This window comes from Leuresthes tenuis, unplaced genomic scaffold (genome assembly GCF_036924035.1).
Source record: "Leuresthes tenuis unplaced genomic scaffold, fLeuTen1.0.hap1 SCAF_8, whole genome shotgun sequence".
In the NCBI taxonomy this organism is placed as follows: Eukaryota; Metazoa; Chordata; class Actinopteri; order Atheriniformes; family Atherinopsidae; genus Leuresthes; species Leuresthes tenuis.
The window spans coordinates 33778897-33803720 of NW_027325362.1; the positions used below are offsets into that span (position 1 = coordinate 33778897).

The 24824-nt window shown below is 41.1% G+C and overlaps 1 protein-coding gene across 2 annotated transcripts in view; it reads left to right on the top strand.

Moving 5' to 3' along the window:
• LOC140313454 (heterogeneous nuclear ribonucleoprotein L-like) overlaps positions 1 to 24824 on the top strand; it is a 66499-nt gene that overhangs the window by 4521 nt on the left and 37154 nt on the right. For both annotated transcript variants that reach the window (XM_072391551.1, XM_072391550.1), the window contains exons 2-6: positions 8033 to 8151; positions 11865 to 11965; positions 20892 to 21019; positions 23637 to 23722; positions 24237 to 24333. In XM_072391551.1, coding sequence (XP_072247652.1) covers positions 8033 to 8151; positions 11865 to 11965; positions 20892 to 21019; positions 23637 to 23722; positions 24237 to 24333 — 531 coding nt within the window. The remainder of the gene's footprint in view (positions 1 to 8032; positions 8152 to 11864; positions 11966 to 20891; positions 21020 to 23636; positions 23723 to 24236; positions 24334 to 24824) is intronic.

Here is a 24824-nt window from a genome sequence, read left to right on the forward strand (position 1 = left end):
ATATTTGTAGAAATGAGAGCCGCTCCTTCCAAAGTGGGATGGATGCCGTCTCTCCTCATCAGACCAGGTTTTCTCCAGAAAGATTGCCAATTATCTATGTAGCCCACGTTGTTTGCTGGACACCATCTAGACAACCAGCGATTGAATGAGGACATGCGGCTAAACATGTCATCACTGGTCAGATTTGGCAGGGGTCCAGAGAAAACTACGGAGTCCGACATTGTTTTGGCAAAATTACACACCGATGCAACATTAATTTTAGTGACCTCCGATTGGCGTAACCGGGTGTCATTACCGCCGATGTGAATAACTATTTTACCGTATTTACGTTAATCCTTAGCCAGCAGTTTTAAATAGGATTCTATGTCGCCCGCTCTGGCCCCTGGAATGCATTTGACTGTGGTCGCTGGTGTCTCTAATGCCACGTTTCTGACTATAGAGCTGCCAATCATTAGGGTTCCGTCTCGGGATGCACCGATCCAGGTTTTTTGATTCGGATACCGATTTGGATATCTGGGTTTTGCATATCGGTCGATTCCCGATACAGATCCGATACCATTGTTGAATTTACAAACTGTATACCTCACTATGTGGAAGGTTTCCACATAGTGCTAACATTTGCTAACTAAAATTATCCTAAAATTAAACAAAATGATAGATCTAAATATAAGGAATGAACCATTGTTTATTTGTTAATAAAATGTGTGAACCAGCTGATAATAAAATAAAAACTAGAAATACATTTGAATAAATAAAATGGAACACTGAAACAGAATAAGTACCTTTTTTCAGAAAAGTTTTTACATTGAAAATGTACATTCAACAACTCTGTACAGAGAGCTAAAAGTAAACCTCAATGTAATAAACAGAACAATTTAATTGAATTAAAACACAACAGAACAACAATAAAAACCAGAAACACTCATTGAAGGGTTTGGCTGTGCGGGGCTGAGCTGGATAGGACAGGTTAGGGGCTGGGAAGGGCAGGACCTGCTTGGGCTGGACTGGGCTCAGCGGCACATAGTGCGGCTGTGGTCAGAGCACTTGATTTTCCTTGGCTTTCTGAAAAAAGAGTTTGATTTGAGGGTTTTTGGTACCCAAGCCAGCCGTAAGTAATACACTTACCTTGCCACTTACCAAAGCGACTTACAAATGAAGATTTAACAAGCTATATAAAAGCTAACAATGCTGAGAGATGCTCTCTGAAGAGCTGGGTTTTCAAGAGCTTCTTGAAGATAGACAGGGACGCCCCTGTTCTGGTAGCGCTCGGTAGGTCATTCCACCATCGTGGGACGACACATGAAAAGAGTTTGGATTGTCTTAGGCGTGGTGTAGGAGCTGCTAGACGACAATCCTGGGATGAACGGAGAGACCGAGTTGTGACATAAGCCTTTGCAAGAGCCTTTGCAAGAGCATTCAAGTAGATGGGAGCCGTTCCATTAAGCACTTTGTAGCTAACATCAGTGACTTGAATTTGATGTGGGCAGCTAAGGGTAGCCAGTGAAGTTCAATGAACAGAGGAGTGACGTGTGCTCTTTTAGGCTGATGGAAGACCAGACGCGCCGCCGCGTTCTGGATCATCTGCAGAGGTTTCACAGCACAGGCTGGGAGACCAGTTAGGAGAGCATTGCAGTAGTCAAGGCGGGAGATGACCATGGCCTGCACCAGGAGCTGGGGGGCATGTTGTGTTAGGTATGGTCTGATCTTTCTTATGTTTAGTAATGCAAAGCGGCACAAACGAGCAACCGAGGTAACGTGATCTTTGAAGGTTAGTTGGTCATCAATCATGACACCCAAGTTTCTAGCAACTTTTGATGGAGCAAGAGATAGGGATTCAGTTTGGATGCAGATGCTGTGTTGTATGGTTGGTTTGGCTGGAAAGACAAGCAGTTCAGTTTTTGGGAGGTTAAGTTGGAGATGATGGGCTTTCATCCATGTTGATATGTCAGAGAGACAGTCTTGAGATTCGTGCTGAGACCGTGTGGTCGTCAGGTGGGAATGACAAATAGAGCTGGGTATCATCAGCATAACATTGGTATGAGAAACATAAACATAAACATCTGAAAACATGATGTTGAAATGGCGTCTTGTTTTCATTTCTATCAGTTTCGTATTAAACTGTGTTTATATTCTTCACTAAAGGGAAAACAGGACAGAAAGGAAAAGGCTGAACCAAACCAAGCTCATCTTTGGGCCAAGCAGCAAGATGAGGAGCAGTGATAGAGGGAGAGCAGGTGCTATAAAAGGAAGAGACTATGCCAGTCCTGTATACGTTTTAAAAGTCAGATGTATAATGCAGGATAATTGAAGTATTGTGTAAGATTATAATAGAAATGTGTTCAAAAGTTGGTTTTCCTTAACAAGAGTGAACAGATTAGGCACTATCATCAACATGATAGTGTAATAGGGCTTGGGTATCTATTTTAAATACTGAAGGAAATATGAAGCATTTGTATATATTATCCCTCTGTCCCAGGACAGTTCATTCCTTTTTATTCCTAATCCATGACTTGATTGAATTCATTCTCCAGTTTTTCAAAGTAACTCATTTGCAAATAATTTAGGATGAGGGTGATGTTCTCTGATAACAAACAAAACAAATAAACCTAAAAGTCATTATGATGTTGTTTTTGTTCCTTTAAGACTCTGAAAATGGCCAGATTTTAATAATGGAATAAAAAAAAATTCCAGGGGAGCCCCCGAACCCGCCTAGAAGTTCTGCCTCATGACCTCAGTATTTTTTGGGCCCTGCGTACGGCCCTGACAAGACATGATGAGCAGAGACAGTAAACAAAATGGATGGAAAGCAAAATACAGAAGACAATCTGTCAATCGTCTGGTGGAACCAAGGGAATATAAATACACATAGGGAGCAACAGTAAACTGAACACAAATGCAGAGTAATAAACTGACTTAAAACAAGTTGTAAAACAACTGGAGAGGATGCGAAAGTTAACATATATAAAAAGAAAGTGCACATAAAGCTGAATGACTTGCAAAACAAAAGTTTATAACTAAATAAATCAGAAAAATTACAGAATGGACCCTAAAGTCAGGACAACTTTTAAACTGTTCAGCTAATTTCATACTTAGTTCATGAATGTAAACAATTATTGTTTAAGTTACAAAATGCAGTCAAATATATCTGACAAGATGTGGTTTCATGTGAAATCTGAAGCGGTAGGGGCTTTTTCTGAATTATTATTATATTATTATTATTATATTATATTATTCTGAATTTAATAGAATTTTAATATAAATATAAAAATATATCAATATGATGATCACAGATCAAGTCATTCTCTAACAGACTTGGAAAGGAGAGATCTGATATTCAGCAAACCACATTTAACAGTTTGATGTTTTTGTTAAGAGATTTTGTCTTATTTTTTTTAAAGGTTTTCTGTATTTGCTCCTGTAGTGTTTATTGATTTATTTAATTTGGGTGGTGTGGGAGCACACACAGTCATTATGGGGTTTTGGGGGGAGGCAGCATCAGGTGGGAAGCCGCAGAGAAGTGTGTAAGACTACACCTCTGCATCCTGGTCTCAACCCTGGGTTGTCATGTTTTTGGATGACTAATAAATCCGTCCATATTTCTAGAAAAGAGATCCGCTCCTTCCAAAGTGGGATGGATGCCGTCTCTCCTCATCAGACCAGGTTTTCTCCAGAAAGATTGCCAATTATCTATGTAGCCCACGTTGTTTGCTGGACTCCATCTAGACAACCAGCGATTGAATGAGGACATGCGGCTAAACATGTCATCACTGGTCAGATTTGGCAGGGGTCCAGAGAAAACTACGGAGTCCGACATTGTTTTGGCAAAATTACACACAGATGCAACATTAATTTAATGACCACTGATTGGCGTAACCGGGTGTCATTACCGCCGACCTGAATAACTATTTTACGGTATTTACGCTTATCCTAAAGCCTAGTTTATGCTTCTGCATAATGTCGACGGTGTAGGACTATGGAAGCGAATCTTGACCATAATTGAAATCAAAATGCATTTGCAGAAATGCTTTTTCATTTTAAGAATGTGGCTGCATTATTTGACTCATAAATGAAATTAGTAATCAATCCTATTTGCATTTTAATTTTCTTCTTCAAGATTGCACATTATTGCTTTTTCGTTTTCATGGTCTGCCCGCAAAGTCCTGCCCATGATTTGAAAAGGAAAAAGCATTCTGATGTGCGGTGTGCACATCTGCACTGCATTACATTGCAAATGTGCCGGGAAATTGATTGAATTGGTCTTTAGAGGACGCATCACAGATCATGGCGCTCCCTAAGATTGTGCAAACACTGTTAGAATTAGCTGAGCAGGTAGAATCTAATAATAAATCAGGGTCTGATGCCCGTGGCCGAGTAGAACATGTCAGAGAGCTTGGCTGGATGCTGTGGAGCCTCAAATCGGACGAGGACGACCAACCATCAACATCCGTTCGAGTCCATTGACATGATGCCGTCATTGAGCATTCGAAGTTCTGCGTCGAGGGAACACGTTGTTCTGCAGTTCACCATGCCTCTAGGGGGGTGTCGCTATATGTTTTTGTGGTTTCAGGGGTTATAGCCGAATCCTTGCTTTTTCTTCCGGTCACAGTTAAGAACAGTAACCAATGGCAACCGAGGTGGAGCAGCTGTATTTGCAGTTGGAGCTCATTTTACTTATAAGTTGCATCCTTAATGGTCTTTTTCAAGCTTTCTAGCAAGTCCCTAAGAATGTGTCTGACAAAAAAAGAACTGTTCTTAGTGGTCTGTCTAGGCTGTAAGGCAGCAGAAGGCTATGCTAACTGTTGAGCACCATTTTGGGTGCCCTCCCACCCAAAAACATGCATGTTAGGTTAACTGGTGACTCCTTGGGAGTGAGCATGTGTGTGGATGTGTGGCCCTGTGATGGACTGGCAACCTGTCCAGGGTGTACCCCGCCTCTCGCCCCTGGGATAGGCCCCTGCTGACGGATTAAGCGGGTATAGAAAATGGATGTAATGTCTTCTATCAAGACCAAAGAGAAGTTTCAGTGCAATCTGTTGGTTTCTTTAGCTAGGAAATTGAATTGGCTCTGTATGTATGAATTAGACTAATTTTGAAGTTAATTAATAGGATTTAATTAATGAAGACATTCTGGCATTGGGGATGCCAAGTGAGTTTCAGGTGTTTTTGTGTTCCATTCTTTCTGCAAACATGTCTCAGGGTGTGCAGCAGGACACGGTCAGCGTTGATTACAGAGCAGACCTGCTTGCAGGCCAAACAGTTCCCTAGTTTCTCAGTCATGCCTTTGTAATGTGTGCACCGTGTGGTTTTACATGAGACATGCTTACATTACTAGAATGAAATTGATTAAAATGTTAGTCTGACCAAAACCAGATTCATAAAAGTGCATGTAAAATTTGTTATTCCAGCCACAATCGCACGAAAATTGAGCATCACAAACCTGATCTAACACACCCAGATAGAAATGCGATTGAGGATACAATCCCTCCTGCATGGATACACTCATCTCGACTCAATGGGTCTTGGTGCTTTGTACAATCTCCAAAGTTCCACCTTTTGGCTTTTTCCTTTGTAAAACAGTAAAATATAAGTGTATATCATCTGATTTCCCAATAAAGATTCAATTTATTTATATAGTGTCAAATCACAACAAATGTCATCTCAAGGCACTTAAAGATGCTCTCACTCAAATTTTTCTCTTTTGTCAGATGGCTGAACGCGTCAGAAAATGTGACAGAAGATTCAAACATGTCCACTTGCAGTCATTTAAAGCACGTTCAGACTGTTGGACTCTATCCGAACCATCATGTGAAAAAAGCACCTTTCAAAACAATGTCTTTGTAGTGAATTCAGCTATATTTACATGTACGATGATGAGTCAGGCCAGAAATATATTTGCTTTTGATTACAGATCCACCTGTGTATCATGGCTGCATGGCTTATCACGTGTTTGTTTGGAGCATCATTTGTGCACATCCTCAGAGACTGACACCTGGTCATGGTCTGTCTTTTTGTGTTTATTCTGTCTTGTCTCAGTTCTGTTTGCTTCCTCAGTCTCTCTTCAGTCTCCCTTCAGCTCCACTCCCTTCACCTGAGTTATTTCCCTCAGCAGTCTTCACTCACCAGTCACCCTCCTCTGTTCTCTTCAGGTTGTCCTCCTGTGTTGCCGGTGCTGCTACTACTTCTTGGTTTTGTTTCCCCAGTTTGTTCTTGGTCCTAGCCCGTTTGGTCAGTTCCTGGGTTTTGTTTTTTCAGTTTAGTTTTTCATGGTGTTCCAGTTCGGTCACGTTGTCTGTTTAGTTTTAATAAATCAGTCTAAATTTCATCTACCTCTGGTTTTCAGTCTGGCACTCCAGTAACAGGCAGTACACAGGGAAGTAAGTGAACAATTACACCCACGACATAGAAGTAGCAGAATGTCTTGATCTTTTTTCTCTGACAATCGATAACATGATTCCGCTTCTATGCATGTTTACTGGGATATGGACAGTGGTCCAATTAACTGGCACAGTCAAACTGTATCCGTACTGACTTTCTTGTTGAACAATGCTTGGACGTCCCTGGAAAAGATGTGGCCTTGAAGGCAGAATATGTTGCTGTAAAATCTCAGTGAACTTTTCTGCATTAATGCTGCCATCACAGAAGTGGAAATGAGCTTTGCCCCCTGATCCAACCCCATACCATCACAGAGCCTGGCTGCAGGGACTGGTTGCTGACAACAGGCTGGATGCTGCTTTTGCTCTTTGCTCCATTTCTTCCAACAAAGATCTGGAATACTGATGGGTCTGACCACAGCACACGTTTCCACTGTGTGACGGTCCATCCCAGACGCCTCCGAGCCCAGAGAAGTGGACGCTGCCCCTGGACGAGGTTAACATCTCTGTATTGTAGTGCTTGACAAAGGTTTCCACAGTAATCCCTTGTCCATGTGCTTCTATCAGCTGGTGATGAATGACGGTTCGTGATGCAGCGTCTGAGGGGTCAGAGGTCACGGTGTCCAGCTTAGGCTTGCTCCCTCGTCCTTTACACTGAAACTCCTCCAGATTCCTTGAATGCTTTAACAATAGTCTGTTCTCTTTGAGCAACATTTTTTTTAAACACTTCACTGATTTCCTTACAGATTGGTTAACAAGCTGCGGATCCTCTGCCCATATTTGCAGCTCAAATAGCTCTCATGGATGCTGTCAGGGTTGAGTTTACTGAGGTTTGGACCCAAATGTAGGAATTCAAGAGGAAGGAGGTGAAGACAGGCAAATATGGTCTTGGTGTCTTTATTAAAAAGAGCTAAAGGTGCTGCCGAGACAGGATAAGCAAAAACCTGACTGTAGTTGAAAAACAGAATAAAAGAGAAAACAACTGACTTGCTGACGAAAGTCCTTACTGACTGAACTCCTAAGAGCTTCAATGAGGGCAACTGGACTCCTTCTTGGACCTGAAAGACGTTTCACCTCTAATCTGAAAGGCTTCTTCACTTCTAAGGTGGTGGGGAGCATCAGCTTGATATCAGCTGAGTTGTAACTGACTAACAAATTCAATTAAGTTGATAAAACATGAAATATCTTGTGGTCATAATGTCTGCAATGAAATAAATGGGAATCTGTCCTTTTCTTCTCATTTGCATTTTCCATGCAGTCAGAAAGTTTCTTTTTTTTGGAGTTGTAGTTGAAATTAGATTATTTTTTTCCCATCAAAGAATGATGAATATACAGTTTGTCTCATAGCTTTTGTCATATATGTTGGTAAGATCAGAAGATGTTGGATTTTAAATACCAGTACAGTGTAAATGATTAACTATTAACAAAATCAGTATAGTATAAATGTTACAAATAAATGATTTAAGTTCATTGTACTGCATTTTCCTGATGCTTATTTGCACATACATATGTGATATGTTTGAGCCTTGCTGACATTGTTATTTTTGCTCTTTTCTGCCTGACTATTTCTATTAGATTTAAGGTGCAAATGCAAAAGATTGCAGGTCACTTTGATGAGAACATGGCCATAGTGTGAAATTGTTGTTGACTGTGTGTTACAGGACAACAGCGAGGATGCCCATCTCATATCTCCCAGTCCTGTGGTCCATGTTCGGGGTCTTTGTGAGGCTGTGGTGGAAGCTGACCTAATAGATTCCCTGGAGAAATTTGGACATATATGGTGAGACGATGCCCACTGTTGGTATGCGTGTGTGTGAAAAAGCCAGTTCCAGTAAAGATCCTCTTTACATCAACAATAGAGCAAATTTCAAGCTCAACTAACACTACCAAAGGGTATACACAGTTTGAATGGCTAAAAGTAAAGTTTGATGTGAATTGTATGATTTTATCAGTAAAGGTAAGTAGACTAATATGCAAGTGTCGAAATCCAGATTTTCTAGATTATATAAGCGTAATTTATTCATCTTTAGTGTAGCTCAGAGATGGAACGGGCTGCAAATACCCAGGACCAGCTGCTGGTCTCCTAAAATCCACTCTTGTCTTTCAGCGAAATTCCTGAGATACAGAAAACAACTTTTCCATTTGGCTGGGACTTGAACCAGCACATAACTTGTAATCATCAGACTTTGTCATCAGAATCCACAGTGCAAGCTGCGTGAATCGAGTCACACAACGAAGATGAAAATTAGAGAAATCTAAAGTTTCTCAGTTGATTCATGGTGGTTATTTTTGAAAGCTCTTGAAAATACACCCAAACGTTTGCACATGTCCACATAATCTCATTTTACTGAACAATTCTGTGACCACAGTCCCTTCAGTGAGACGCGACAAACAGACACGTAGGGAGGTTATAACAGGATGAAAAAATTCCTCTGAAAGGATGTTCATACTTTACAAAATGATTGTGAAACTGAAATGTAATTTGAGGCAGATTTCTTGCTTTCTTAGTTAAATTAAGCTAGCTGCTGAGCTCAAGTTCAGAACTTTAGAGCAAGGTTAGCTTGAAATCCCTCTGTCTCCTCAGGATATTAGTGGTTGCAACACAATGTCAGGGTGACTTAAACCATGGTTAGGTGATGTCTGTTAGTCAGACCAATTCATAGCTGTGAGATTAACTAATGAGGATGAAAGCCTGCAATCTTTGACTTTTTTCACTAGTTTTTAAGTTTTTTTTTTATACTCCCATATTCACATAGATAATATATGTTTTAGAGATTGTTTCTTTTAGTCTTCAATGTCCTAAGCTACATGTAGAAATGAGTGAAGCAAAGAGAACACACGAAATCCAGTTTTTGAATTTGTGTACTTTGTTCTTGGGTTTTCTGGGTTTTGCTTCTATTCTGTTTTCTTGTTTGTCAAGATCAATTGGTGATCAATTGACTTCACAGCATGTGTCTTGTCTTGAGTGTCCAAGACATGATACAATTTCAAAATCTATCCTCAAACTGCGACCAAGGATGTCCCGGTGCTCTGAGCACTAACGGACACCCATATGCTCAAACGTGGTGTTTGTTGTGGGCAAATCATAACTAGCACAAAAGTTGAACAATAATATACCCATGTAGGATTTGACTGAGTGGTGAAAGGAGGAGGCTGGACTCAAGACGTCATCTGATGCTTAACAAGTTAAGTTAAGGTTCACCGACAAAGTGGCATGTGCAGTTGTGCAAATGTGCATTGTAGAGGAAAAATAACAAAGAGGAAAAACTAAGGCAGCCAACTACAAAAATCTTCCAAAATGAACCAACTTAAACTTATCAGTCACATAGTTTAACGCGAGGACCTTAGCTGTAGGGCTCTAGCACTGGGATCTGTTAGGCCCACACTACACACCTCTCTCTCGTGAGGAGCTGCTAGTACAGGCTTTCTACTGGAAGCCCCTCCTACAAGTAAAACCAACATCAACTCGGGCTGCAAGCAGCACTGACCGGGCCCTCGCACCCCTGCGCACGTCGGGGTAGGCGTTGGACTCTGTCCGATGCGCACAGCACAGCCGTCCGTCAAATGTAGAGCAGAATGTGAGAATCCCAGTCATGCGTAGTATCGCTGGATGTAAAAAGTGACGTTTATGGCCACCAGCAGGTGGCGCTATACGCTTGTGTAAATTTGGTCATATGTATGCGTTCTGGGTGGAGCTCAAGTGCAGCCTATGAAGTTTGGTGAAGATCGGACAATGTATGGAGAAGTTAAGAGCTTCTTTGTTTTTCATGGCGAGCAATGGCCAGTCGTCGAACTTCGAGGTTTCACCACGGCCACGCCCTTTAACGTTTGAGAAAGATTTCCATAACTTTTAATCCCCCATGGCTTAACATGGCCAAGTTTGAAGCCTGTAGCATGAAATGTGTAGGAGGAGTTCGATCAAATGCGAGGTGTTGAAACGGCAAAAATGGCGCCAAAACGCATGTTCCACTCAAAATGGCCAACTTGGCGCCATGGTGTCCAGAGGTGTTTTTGTGCGTCTGGGCATGACGAAGGCATGTACTGAGTTTCGTCAGGGTATGGCAAAATGACGCCATTCGTTTGGCGTAATTGCAATGTTGTAGGTGGCGCCACAGAGCCATTTTGCGCCGCCAATGTTCATGAACGCCAAATTGCGCCGTTTCCCCCCACTGGCGTTCCTGCCAAAATTGGAGTGGTTTGGAGGAGGTTTGGTAAACAATAATAATAACGCCTTCAGGAACAATAGGGCCTTCGCAGTTCACTGCTCGGGCCCTAATTAACCAGTCATCCATGTCCCACAAACACATTTATACCATCAAATATTTGCATGAATAAAAATGAACCAGTAGAATTGACATTACAATGAAATACTCAGATTCATCATTTCACTATTCTAAGTCTACAGAATGAGGGTTCTTTTAACATTACCAGAAACACCCTTATGTAGTTTCACACTATTGGTACATCCCATGCTTCTTGCTCTATAAAAGCAGACGTGGAAACACCAGACCCCGAGACTCCATGAGGGCTGAGCACTCTGAGCTGTCGTGAGGCGTATAAGCACAAATAAGTAAGGATCTCTCTTTAGCGCGTTGCCCTTCCAAAACGTTAACAGATAAGCTGCCATGAAACAGATAGATGGATTAATTGGTATCGTGAAAACTACAATTAAATCACACCTCTATTTTTTCATATCAAGCCCCTTGTGGTGTTAAAATGAAGAAAATAGTGTAATTTGACTTGTATCTCTGAACTGTTTTTGGTTTGTCTTTAAATTACACATATGGTGAGTCACAGAGCTTTAAGAGTAGACTATCGAGATGAATGGGATTTGAATCAGTTCCATAGACCTGTTTAGCTCTGTTTGGGTTGTTCTCTGCATCCGAACTCCCCTCCACCCACTTGTCTTTTGGTTCTGTGAGCCGTCTCTTGAGGCGGGCTACTGTCATGATCCTTGTGTTTTAGGTTTGTTTTTTTCCTGTTATTTCCGGTTTATTTTGCAGAGATGTTTAGTATCTTCCTGTGTTTCACATCGGATTAACACTCACCTGTATTAAATCCCCTCAGTGTATTTACTCCTTGGTTTCAGTTATTCTCTGGCCAACCATTGTTCCATCCCATGTCGGTGCCATTTGTGTTCCTCCATGGTCTTTGGTTTAAATAAACCTGACGGCCGGCTCCTGTATCACACCTTTGTCTGCACTTCAATCGGCTATCTCAACTACTCGTGACATAGTGCATATGAGTGTGTGACACAACACCAATATACACTATATAATCATCCATAAAACATTTCATAAGTTGAATCACACAATTTTTAGATTCCCACATGAACCCAACTCCACCTATATCATGGAGAAAACTCAGTCTATTCAGTGTTTTCTATGAATTAACATGTTACATGCATGCAGTGAAAACCTATGGGGTGTAACAGATCTAAGAGAACAGTGTGTGTATGTTTTACTCACGTAATTATGTTTTGTTTTTTTTTAGTTATGTGATGATGATGCCATTCAAGCGTCAGGCATTGGTAGAGTTCTCTGCAGTAGAGAGCGCTGACCGCTGCGTGTCCTGTGGAGCTGTGTACATCGCAGGTTAGTCTCACATCTTTCTTACTGTGAAGATTCTGATGAGATTCAATGGTAGCACATGTTAGTATTTAACATACAGTTTTATCTCAACAATTGTTAACCCTTAAGAATTTTCCATGTTCATGTATTCATTTGTCCAAAAATCTACCTGTTGAGGATATTAGTCCAATTTTACAAATCTATGAAGGGTCATTTTTCAGTATCTGGCGTGACCCTCTCATGTAGGAATGAATGCAAGTATAAGTTTCGGGTAAGAGTTAGTACATTTTGGCTTATGGAAACTGTAGCCCATTTCTCTGTACAGAGTTGCTTTAACTCTTGGATGTTAGAGGGTTTCTTCACTTGAACTGCTTACAGCTACAACATTTTTGTTGGAATAAGATCAGGACTTTCCCTGACTTTTTCTTTTTAAAGTTCCTATGTAGAACAAGTTGTTTGTGTCCCTTAATTGCCTAACCGTATGGCCTGTTTTTTGTAGAGATTCAGTTAAGACGGACTTCTTGACATTTTAATTTCTTTTGAGTCTTTGTTCCATCATTAATGAGAAGCAGTCTTGGCCCACATACAGGCTTTAACTGTAGAATTGCCATTACCATGTTTTACAGATGGGATAAGGTTCTTATTCTTAAATGTATTATTCTGGCTTGTTGGAGGGATTTTAAGCAAGCAGCAGACAGGTGCCAGTATTACTTTTTCCAACTCTGGCTTACACACCATTGTTGTGAAGTGTGATCCTCATGGTGAAAAGGGCCACTAGTTATATTGATATATGTAATAAGTATATTGCATATGTTTAACCCTGGGTCCCTTTGTGTACTTTTGAGGTCTATCATAAACCTTGCTCTTGGAGTGATCTCAGTTGGTCTCCTGGGCAGGTCAGCAGTCTTTAATTTCTTCCTTTTGTATATGGATTGTTTGAAAGTTGATTGGTTGAGTCTAAAGTCTTGTTGGTTATGTTCTCCAGCCAGATGAGCATTAGCAACTTCTTTTCGGAAGTTCCCATCAAACGTTTTTGTCAAGCCACGATCGTTTCTGTCAAACATATTGTTTCATTTTGGTGCTTTCAGGTTTTAGCCTCAGCACAGTGACTTTATTGACAGGCATCATAGCTTCTGATTGGGAAGGGGATGATGGTGACTTGTGTACTACAGTTGCCAGCTATGAAGCTATGTTAACACATAAACAAGAACACTATGAGAGACACTGTTTTCAAACATGACAACATATGAGATCCAGCCTGTTGTCTGTGTTTTTGGTTGTGAGGGCAAGTTGACCCCATCTTTTAGAATCGCATAGTTTGATATTTTCCTAACAGAGCACTTTGCTCTCAGACTGCAGGTTTCCTTGTGGTTCCCAGAGTTTCTAAAAGTAGAATGGGAGGCAGAGCCTTCAGTTATCAGGCCCCTCTCTGTGGAACCAGCTGCCAGTTTGGCTTCAGGAAGCAGACACCCTCTCTACCTTTAAGATTAGGCTTAAAACTTTCCTTTTTGATAAAGCTTATAGTTAGGGATGGCTCAGGTGACCCTGAAACATCCCATAGTTCTGCTGCTATAGGCCTAGACTGCTGGGGGAGCTCCCATGATGCACCTCTGCTCCCTCTGCTCTCTTTACTCTCCATGTACATATGACATCATTGTTGTCATTAACTTGTGTTTCTCTCTCTCAGCAGGTATCCCTGGTCTGGTGTTATGGTGCTTGTTGTCCCCTCTTTCCTGTCCTCTTGAACCCCAGCTGGTCGAGGCAGATGGCCGCCCCAGACTTGTGCATGTTTAGTGTTGGAACAGTCTTTACCTTTGGCTTCAGTCTCACTGCAAAGCCAGTGTTGTACTGGTTCTTATTAATAAATTGTTATCTGTGAAGTGTAGTAAACTATTCCAAACACCTTCCTGACTGTTGTCGGTCAGGAAAATCAAACCACAGCCACTGATCCAAGATTGCTGGGTATTTGGCGAAGCTGAGAGTCAACTCCCAACCAAATAACATTTTCTTAAAGAATTGCTGAAGTAAAAACAGGTTACCATGCTCTGAAAAGTACCAGTGGGTCACTTGTCCCGTACAGATAATTTCCACTTTGGTGGATTTATAGTTTATTTTTGTATAAGAATACTAAAACATGCATTAGATTTGGGGGTCGTCTGTGTTGATAATACATGTTTTTACAACTGCAGATAAGCCAGAAGACATGAAAACGCATGTCATTGGCACTTGAAAGATATACCTAACCCTATTTCTATCCTATTATAAATCCAAATCAGTCCAATTCATATAAAGCCAATTCATAAAAAAGTTAGATAACTAAGGAAACCAACAAATCGTATAAACTTTTCTCCATTAAAGCGTGCATGAGGAGACAGTGGAGAGACCTCCAGTAGAGTCATTACCAGGAAGGACAGCCATCTGCCTTGACTAGTTGGGGGTTGGGAGGACCTGTACACCTTCTTGCTCTTTATTATCTTCTTTTTCAGCTATTTCTGCACTCTCAGTAAAACTTCAGAGAGACCCCTGTCTCTCTGACTGAGGGTTTTCCTCTTCATGTACAACAGCTTTTTCAGGTCACATGAGACCCAGGGCTTATTGTTGGGAAAGCATTTTCATCAGCATGTTAATGATGCTTTCATTTTGAAAGGATAATACTCTCCACACTGATGTTTACAGAGCCTGTCAAACTCTGAGTCACTGCATTAATGTCATCTCCATGTAGCATACAGAGTTAATTCCAGCTTGTAGCTTTAAAGTCTCCCTACAGAGTTTGCTCAGCTTCCTGAAACCATTAATTCAAACTATTTTTGATAACAGCTTTCGCTGAAGAATGGGTGTATAGTTGGAGGCTAGGAGTACCAAATTATGGTCTCAATATAATTGGAATGGCTGCAACTTACTGTCACTATAGTGCAGCATGTTCAGAACTCTCGCTGCAGCATGATGTAATAAAACTTTGAACAAAGTTCTGGTAGAGCAATATCAGTTAACATTACACCAATAAAATTGACAAATAGTTAACAGTGGTCTAATGGAATTGTACTATAAATCAAACATACTTACACTGCTAAATTTTTGTAAATCAGCCATTTGTACTCACCCTCAACATGGAAAACAAACAAAGAAATGCATATGATGCAGATTTTAAATGTAAGGCTATCAATGACATTTCCTGTCTTTTTTTTTTTTACCATCCGTGTTACAGGCACTGTTTGGGATTAAGCATTTACACCACATATCTGTGCGTTGCCGATAGGTATTTAAGTTAAAACCATTGATGTCACAGGCATTGTTCGAGGAAAAAAAGCATTTACGCCATGTGTTTGTGCATTACAGATAGGTATTTAAGTTAAAATCATCGGTGTTACAGGCACTGTTCGGCAAAAAAGCATTCGCAGTGTGTATTTGTTTATGCTACCATACACATTTAATTCAGAGTTTAAAAATCTGAGTAAAAATCAGAGTAACATCTTTCTGTTTAAATATCTCATATTACAATGTGGACACCCGCGGCTTATAATCCGGTGTGGCCTATACAAGTACAAAACTGATTTTCTTTTCAGAATTAGAGAGTGCTGCTTATATTCAGGTGTGCTCTATAGTCCTGAATTCACAGTAAATAGAGGACTTAGAAACTGAAGAAACAGAGTCAAAATTCAACAAGAAACAAAACCCTGGGGAAAAGAGAACCGAGCAACAGGAAAAGGTACAACAAAGAGGTGATGGACAATGGAAACCTGGGAGTATTTATACTGAGGGAGCAAATGGCCAACAAAAGGCAGGTGGTGATGATGATTAGTGAAATGAATCCAAGTGTAGAACAAGAACAGGAAGAAAGCTTAACAGAGAACATGTGAGATCAGGCTCTATAGAATAAAACACAAAACGAAACTAATTACAATATTAAAACAAAACAGAATATGAGATAGAAACCAAAAACAATGAAATATAGAACCAAAATCAAAGACCAAGACACTGGTGGACAGCTGGGGCTTCATGTAAAAGACTTGCGTGGATTTCCTACTGAAACATGGCGTACGCTCAAACCAAAATGCCCTCCAACGTACAAAACTCAATAACATCTATGAAAAATTCCAGTCTGGTTTCCGCCCCGCCCACAGCACAGAGACTGCTCTTGTAAATGTCACAAATGACCTCCTGATGTCTTCAGACTCCGGCTCCCCCTCCCTCCTCATTCTCCTGGACCTATCTGCTGCTTTTGACACTGTCGACCATGCCATCTTATTAAACCGACTCCACGCCACCACTGGACTCACTGACATCGCCCTCAGCTGGTTCCATTCATATCTCACAAACCGGACAGAATACATCTCCATGGGCAACTCCACTTCAAACCCCCACACAGTCACCTGCGGTGTTCCCCAGGGGTCAGTTCTTGGTCCCATCCTCTTCATCCTCTACCTCACTCCCCTTGGTCAGGTCATCAGCCATCATGGTCTTTCATTTCACTGCTATGCTGACGACACACAGCTCTATGTCAATGCCACTGCTGCAGCCCCACCCTCATCATCACCATCCTCCCTGTCTCAACTCACCATCTGTTTGGAGGAGATAAAGGCATGGCTGGGGTACCACTTCCTCCAACTAAACAGCTCTAAAACCGAAGCCATTCTGGTTGGCACTCCTCAGCAAACCAAATCATCACCAATAACCAGCATCACTTTTTCTGGCTCCTATATCCCTCTCTCATCATCAGTCACAAATCTTGGCGTAAAAATGGACCCCCAATTCACCTTTAATTCCCATATCAACCATCTCTGCAAGACCTCCTTTTATCACCTCCGAAACATCTCCAAACTCTGTCCCATTCTCTCCCTCATGCTGAAAAGCTCGTCCATGCCTTTATCTCCTCCAGACTGGACTATTGTAATGCACTTCTCATCGGGATCCCTAGTAAGAACCTTTCAGAGGCTCCAACACATCCAAAACTCTGCAGCTAGGATCCTGATGAGAGTTCACAAATATGAGCATCACCCCCATCCTCCACTTACTCCACTGGGTTCCTATCTCCACCAGGACTGAGTACAACGTTTCCCTCCTCACACACCAATGCCTCTATCGACTTGTTTTTATTTTCTTTTTTAAACAGTAACCCTTTGAGATCTTACGATGTAAGATGAAATGTATTATTATTACTATTATTATTATTATTAATAAATATCCAAGCACATTTCGTTTGTACATCCCAATAAACGTGGAATTGAGCGCACATGTCAGAGTACCCGACTCCTCCCTGTCCATGCCCCTAAATCATATTTAAATGAGCCCTGCACCTGCGATTCCCCTCTCTGCACGATCAGAAAATAAAGAAAAAAGAACTTAACTTAATGGAAAGCAAGATGAAGGTGCTGCTTTCTGAAGTGGAGGCCCACAAAAATGTGCTCTTTGGCACGCTGGCCTACGATATAAGCAGCAAACGTAAGAGGAGTGGGTGGGAGAGCGGGAGCGAGGCCTTTAATCCTGTGGGGTCTGAGAAGCACACACAAGCAGAGGTGAAAAAGAAGTGATCTGATATTAAGGTGGATGTGAAGCGGAGACTGGCTGCCCACCGCCGAAGTGTGGTCAAAACAGGCGGGGGAGGCTGTTTGAACAGAGAGTCGGCACAGCTATGGGTGACACTGCTCTCTCAGGGGTGGTGGATGTGGGTGACTCTGATTACCCCCAAGATAAATACCTGTATTTGTGTAACTAACAACAAACGTGTTCATACAGTAATGAGTGCAGAAGTGCGCCGGGGAATAGGTGAGGCTGATTAAGACATTTCACACTTTATGCACAGGGTTATTAACATTTGCACACAGACACGATCAGGGGCTTGTTAGAAAGATCTTAAGCTGTTGTTTAACCAGCAGAAAACAGCAAGTTACTAACTTTAACCACCAACTATGATGCTGTGAAGATGGGATAGAAATTGGGGTGCACATGCTCAATGCACGTCCCAGGGAATGATATTAGGACAATTACACGAATAAAGTTACTCACAAAGAATCCACCCATCGCGCACAGTGCCAGCTTGTATTCGGTTCCAAACAATGCTGTGACTGAATGTATGAATCGTGTGTTGAACTAAGTCACCCCCACAAAGCATTTGCGCATCACATACGATCTGGACATTGATGGAATGAAAATGTTTCCTGTTGACATATATAAATTTATCATGTGATGGCGCTTTTATAGCAATGTGTGTGAAGTCGATAGCTCTGATTACATTAGGAAAACCGTCTCTCGCTTCAAATTGCGCTTCAATGTTGGCCTGTTCAACTGAATTGTGGGAATGATATACCTGCTGAGATGCAGATAATTCTGTCCCACTCGGCTGGCATGGCTCGGCTCAGGGTCGACTGGCACAGTGGGGCTGGATAGTGTAGTGGTATGATTGCCACCTTTCATGTAGGAGATCTGGGTTCAAATCCCCTGCATGAAAGGTACTATCTCCAGTAGGGGTCCTTAGGCAAGACCCCCTTACCCTATCTGTTTGTAAGTCGCTTTGGATAAAAGTGTCTGCTAAATGCATAAACATAAACATAAACACAGTCCCAATCGGTTAGCCAGCTCACTTTGGAATGCCCTGGTTGCTTAAACCCCAGTGTGCACAAGCCTGTGGCACATGGCGCATGGCTCCTCGCTGTAATGCGCTCCAACGTCGGCCACAGCTCTGCACACAGTTCCAGGATTGCCCTCAAAACAGCTGATGAGCCAGTTGTCATCCTGTGCCAGCAAATCCTCTCAGTCTCTGAACACACGCTCTCTTCCAATTGTACCATTTACAATGTCTTCCAATACCGCTAAAGCAGCCATTGGTTTTAATAGTATGCACTTGTGCATGCTTTTATATCCACTCGTATAATTGCAGACACATGGGTGTGTTAATTGTTCATCAGTGTTAATTGTTCATGTGTCTCAGATGTGCACATCACTCATTCTGAGGAAAAATTGTGTTCACATTTATTTATTATTACAGTTTCCCAACATCACCTCTAAGTGTCACCAAAGAATCAACAGCTGTAGAAAGGTGCGTACAACAGCTCTGAAGTTGGCATGAGGCACTGCACATTTCCACGGTCATTTCGCTCTTGATACATCTGATCGTTGACGTGAAGAAGTGTGTATGCCACTTTTTTGTGCGTATGCACCCTTTGTACATGAGGCACCAGGTCTTCCACACACATTTAACCTTTTCCCTCTGGGTTATATGAGGAATATCAAATAAATGTTCATCTTTTTTTCCAGAAATAATTGTTATGCGGGACTGGATCCAAGTGCTCAGAGTTGTTAGCTATGAACTCAAGCTCTTCAAAGTGGAGTTGCTATGAGATCCTCCCTAGAGAAGCAAGACTAAGCTAAAGTTTCTCTGGACATGTTCAATTCAAATCAATTTTATTTATATAGCGCCAAATTAAAACAATTGTCATCTCAAGGCACTTAAATAATATAGTTCAATTCAAGCCAATTGGAATCCAATTCATTGTAATCATAATCCAATTAATTCATATAGAGCCAATTCAAAAAATAATATCCTAGCTAAGGAAACCAACAGATTGCACTGAAACTTGTCTTCAGTCCAATCTCCCGTCCTGAGACTGCAGGACGCTTTGTTGAATGCTTTATTTATCAGTGAATGAGTTGAAGCAGGGCAGAGGGTCCTCGAAACAGAAAACTTCAGACTGTGATTCACAAAATGAAGAGTCCCACTTGTTACATCTGTCTCTGTGGAAGTTGAGGTGCTGAGTCTGAGTCAGGACGCAGATACAGGGTCTTAGGGTTCTAGATGGTTTTATTATCAACACAAGACAAGATCACAGCGGCACTGCAGGGCGCTCTCCCGCAGCGCAAACGAAAAGGGCTATACACGCCTAAGCGCTCTCCTCCGTATCTACGAGGGAGGAGGAGCGCGGCTTTGAAAGTTAACAAACTTAAAATCTCTCCACAATGGGAGGAAAACCAAAAGCTATGAACTCTTAACAAAACAAAGTCACGCTCTCAAAGTGAGGCGGAATAAAACAAAGGCGCACTCTTGCAAAACAGAGGCTCTATAAAACTTTAACGTTAACTGAAAGGCTCTCCTTTAACGGAGGCGACTATGAATGGTTACAATGAAAAATCACTCCGTGAAAATGGATAACAAACAAAGCTATGGAACTTACCGTGACAATAAATAAACTAAGGCTATGGAATAAATTACAAGGCAAGGTGCGCTGCAGGAGAGTCGCTCACTGCAGGCTCGTGGGATCTGTGGCAAACAAGACGAGGTGGCTGGTAATGACGCTCGAACAGAGGCAACATACTGGCACAAGACAAGGGAAACGCGACTATTTGAACACATGAGGGACCAAGGGGAACAGGTGGAAACACTTGGAATCAGGGAAGACAATCAGACGCTTGACACGGGAGGAAGGGCAAGGTACCTGAAACGAGAGGACAAAATTAGTGCTTTTTCAAAATAAAACAGGAAATGACGAGACAAGACAGCGGACGGAACGGAAAATAAACCGTGACACCACCGCTGTGTCTAAGATTGGAAACTTCCAATCCTTGTTACAGGAGTGATCCACTACTGTAATTGAACGGATCTAAATAATATTCACAACATATCTAAATTACCTCTCTTCATTTTTATCTCATTGATGAACAAGAGGACTGGTTACTTTTTGACCCATCCCACCCAATATCTGCTACATTGTCATGTAAGTTTACCGGAATCTGTCCCACTCACGAGTCAAGTCCCACTTTAAACTTGTAGTACACCTAATTTGGGGATGTGGCAGGCTGTCAAAATAAATGTTGTACAGTTTAACTCATAGATGGAAAAATAATATTTATGAACCAACATGTGTAGAAGTCTGATCATGTTTCAGGATATGAGACACATGGAGAATTCTAAAGGGTTCGCAAACTTTTGTTGATATTTTTTTTTATCTCTGTTAACTAGGCCAACAGGCTTACTTTAATTATTCCACATCGAAGAGAATCACCAGACCAACAAATGCTGACAACCCTAACAGTGGCAACAAGGTTCTCCTGCTTTCCATACAGAACCCTCTTTACCCCATAACCACGGTAAACACACTCACACACACTGCTGGGAGTGGAATGTGACACAAAGGTGGATGAGACGAGACTAAATCTACATACTCTTGTGTGATGCATATGCATGTGAACATGTGACAGGAATTTCAACTGTCAGCCAACAGTTGGAATTACATTTTTGAAAGTTGCGGGGGGAATTATGACTGAATATTGACTATACAGATTATTAGTACTCATTTAAATTGTTTTTGATAATTCAAATAATCCAGAAAAGGACTACAGAAGCTTGGTAAAAAATAGACAATCTGATACCTTTTCTTTTGTCTGAACTGATAGTATTAACTCATGAACAAATAGAGAAGAGATTGATCAATTTCTTTGTTTCTTTTTTGTTTATTCTGACTCACCGAGGTGCTGCTGGGATAGCCAGTTCAAGTGTTGCATACTTCATACTTCTTCAGTCTTCCACTTGAATTCTTACCAGATGGTAGGCATTCAGGAGGTCTAATTTAGTGAAGATTGTGGCCCCCTGTATGGGTTCAAAGGCTGAAGTGATGGTTTAACTGTGATTTGGTAGTCTATTTTAGTCTAACTCCTCGAATGAGGTTGACTCCTCCCTGGTTGCTAGCTGGTCCTTTAACTGGTCGTTTAAATAATTTTACAATACTCCCTGTCTCAGCTGCTTAAATGTGAAACTCAATGATAAATTCAGCGACAGGCTGATTGCCCTATTTAAGGTTTAATAACCTCTTGACTGCATTAGCCCCCTTTAAGAGACAGTCAAATGTTCTTTGGAACTCCCTTGGAAAGGAGGTGAATGACGTTGATTCAATAGGACGAGAATGAAAATATGCTAAAGCCCAGTCGAGTGCCCTACCCCTTAGAAGAGCGAGTACATAGGGTATTTTTGAGGCGTCAGAGGTGGATGATCGTGGTGATCGGGATATGGCTAAGGAGCACTGGAGGAGAAGACCACCACACTTACCACAGAGGAAGAGACTGCTAATTAAACAGTTGATGACAGTTGTAAGTGTCCTCATCCATCTTTCTTATGATGATTATGATTCAGATTTTCGGGTCTGTCACACACACAAGACACGAGCACACAGACACAGATTTTCAGAACTTTATGGGGTTTCATGAATACATGAATTCAATTCAATTAAATTTTATTTATATAGCGCCAGATTACAACAATTGTCATCTCAAGGCACTATATAGTCCAATTCAAGCCAATTGGAATTCAATTCATTGTAATCATAATCCAATTAATTCATATAGAGCCAATTCAAAAAATAATATCCTAGCTAAGGAAACCAACAGATTGCACCGAAACTTGTCTTCAGTCCAATCTCCCGTCCTGAGCCTGAGGCGACTGTGGAAAGGAACGACTCCCTTTTAACAGGAAGAAACCTCTGGCAGAACCAGAACCAGGAAGGGTTTGAGAAGACAGAAAAGATGGAAAAGAGGGGGGGGGACACACACCATAACACCATTCAAAGGATACCTGGAATCAGGGAAACACAAGTTAATAACCACAATAATGTCACATGTACATAAAATCATTTGAGAAATTAAACAGGGGGAAAAAGAGAGCAAAGTGAGGAAAGGTGTGACAGATGAGGTCCCCCAGCAGTCTAAAAAAAGTCTTCTACTTTTAGAAACTCTGGGAACAACAAGTAAACCTGCAGTTTGGGAGCGAAGTGCTCTGTTAGGAAAATATCTTACAATTAATTTCTATTCTAAATTTAACAGGGAGCCAATGAAGAGAAGCTAAAACTGGAGAAACATGATCTCTCCTGTTAGTTCTCATCAGAACTCTGGCTGATGAGATGAGGATTTACTTTTTTTTTTTTTTAAAAGCCAAGACAAACTTTGGGGCATATTTCTAATCTTCCTAGTTGCAAAAATACTGTGGCATTGTCTTAAAATGTCTGAGCAAAGTGGTCACAGTCTGGAGCTTCTAGGACAGAATAGTGTTAGTTTGATGGAGACAGCAGCGGCTCAGCGTTGTGAACGCAGTGTTCAGTTGCAGTGAATGCATCTATTTCTTTGAGAACTCTACAGCTTGGTTACCCAGAACGGTGACTTCTCTGCTGCATCTAGCTGGTAGTCTGCTAGGGGTTTGAACTTTCAGTCTCAGCAGCCTCTACACTAAAGTATTCAAGAAATGGTTTGGTTGGGTCAATGTTCGGTTAGTTCCACCTGTTTTGTGTAGATTGCTTCAAGAAACATTTAGAGGCAGATGCTGTTCTTTAAAGCTTTGTACAGAAACCCTGCTTATCATTGTGTTTGTACTGTCACTGAAATGCACATTTTCAATTTTTTTTGTTTGCCTACTCTGGAATTTTACATGTAAATGTCTGATTGTAAAAACAATGAATTTGCAGTTATTTCTTAAAAAAAAAAAAAAAAAAAAAAAAAGGTGAATCATCCATTTCATATTGAGGGAAGGCAATAATTGTAATAATTACTGTACTTAACCCCTTCACTTGCAAGCCCCCTGTCCATCTTCTGTTTAGCGTATATAGAACTGTTAAGATGTCATCTATGGTATTTATAAAATAGCATTTATAAAATATAAAGTGGTCTTAATATTTGAAATTTGTTCATGTGCAGTTCTTTTCTCTTCTCCATTTTTGCCCAGGATGTTCTGTACACCGTTTGCAATCCCATAGGTTGTGTGTTGAGGATTGTCATCTTTAAACGAAATGGAATCCAGGCCATGGTCGAGTATCCTTACTGAAGGGCATAGTGTGCGTGCAGTCTTGTCTTTCACCCCATATGCTGGAGTCATGCTGCTTACCTAGCTGACAAGTGAAGGTGAATGCTTTCACATTTCTACAGCTAATCCAGAATGTTGGCGCTGATCTGGTGTCCAGCGTTTTCCCACTCTGCCACCTCCTCACTGTTTCTAAAACGGGCTCCCTGTTGCTTCCTGTATCTAGGTCAAATCTATGCCCATTTCAGTAGGAGCCCATTTTCCATCATCTGCTATTGAAAACCTAGCTCTTCAGATATTTTAATGACTCATACCTGAACTTACTCTTTTATCAACAAGAGCAGACAAATAATGATCTTTCAGATCCTTGTACAGTAGCACAAAGCATGCTCGAAGTCCTCTATATTAAATGGGTGGCTCTTACGCTGCATTTAGAAAAAACATCTAACAAATGACTGCAAGAAAATATGATTTACATGCTGTGTGTATCTGTGCCGTGTCATCTCCTTAACCCGTTTTCTCAAGGTTTGAGTCAATACAGTGTGCTCAGAAGGCCAAAGCAGCACTGAATGGAGCCGACATTTATGCTGGTTGCTGTACACTGAAGATTGAATATGCAAGGGTAGGTTATCCACTGGAGAACACAAACCTGAATCAAATGATATGTTCTTAAGAATGCATATAGACTTTTCCTTTCCTGCCACTGTATGATTTCCATAGCTCAGGTGGATAAATAGAAAATCTTTGTTGAGAATAGGATTAGTTTCTACTAGCCAGTTCCATTTTGTGTTGTTTTTTCAAGTTAGAATATAAAATGAAAACCCTATTGAACCTTACATTGTGTCAACTATTTAGCTTGTCATCTATCACTCTAAAATTACAGGCAGCAGTAAAAAACACTGACAACATTTACAAATAAAAATACTCTATTAAAATAGTCAATTGAGTTATTAAAGTGGTTAGAAGAAGGCAGATTATTAAGTCTTATTTAAAAGTTAGATTTTTGTTACACAAAACAGTTCAATTCAATTCAATTTAGTTTTATTTATATAGCACCTGTCAGTATCTTGGTGCGAGAGAGGGGACGACCCAGATACAGACTTCCAAAATCAA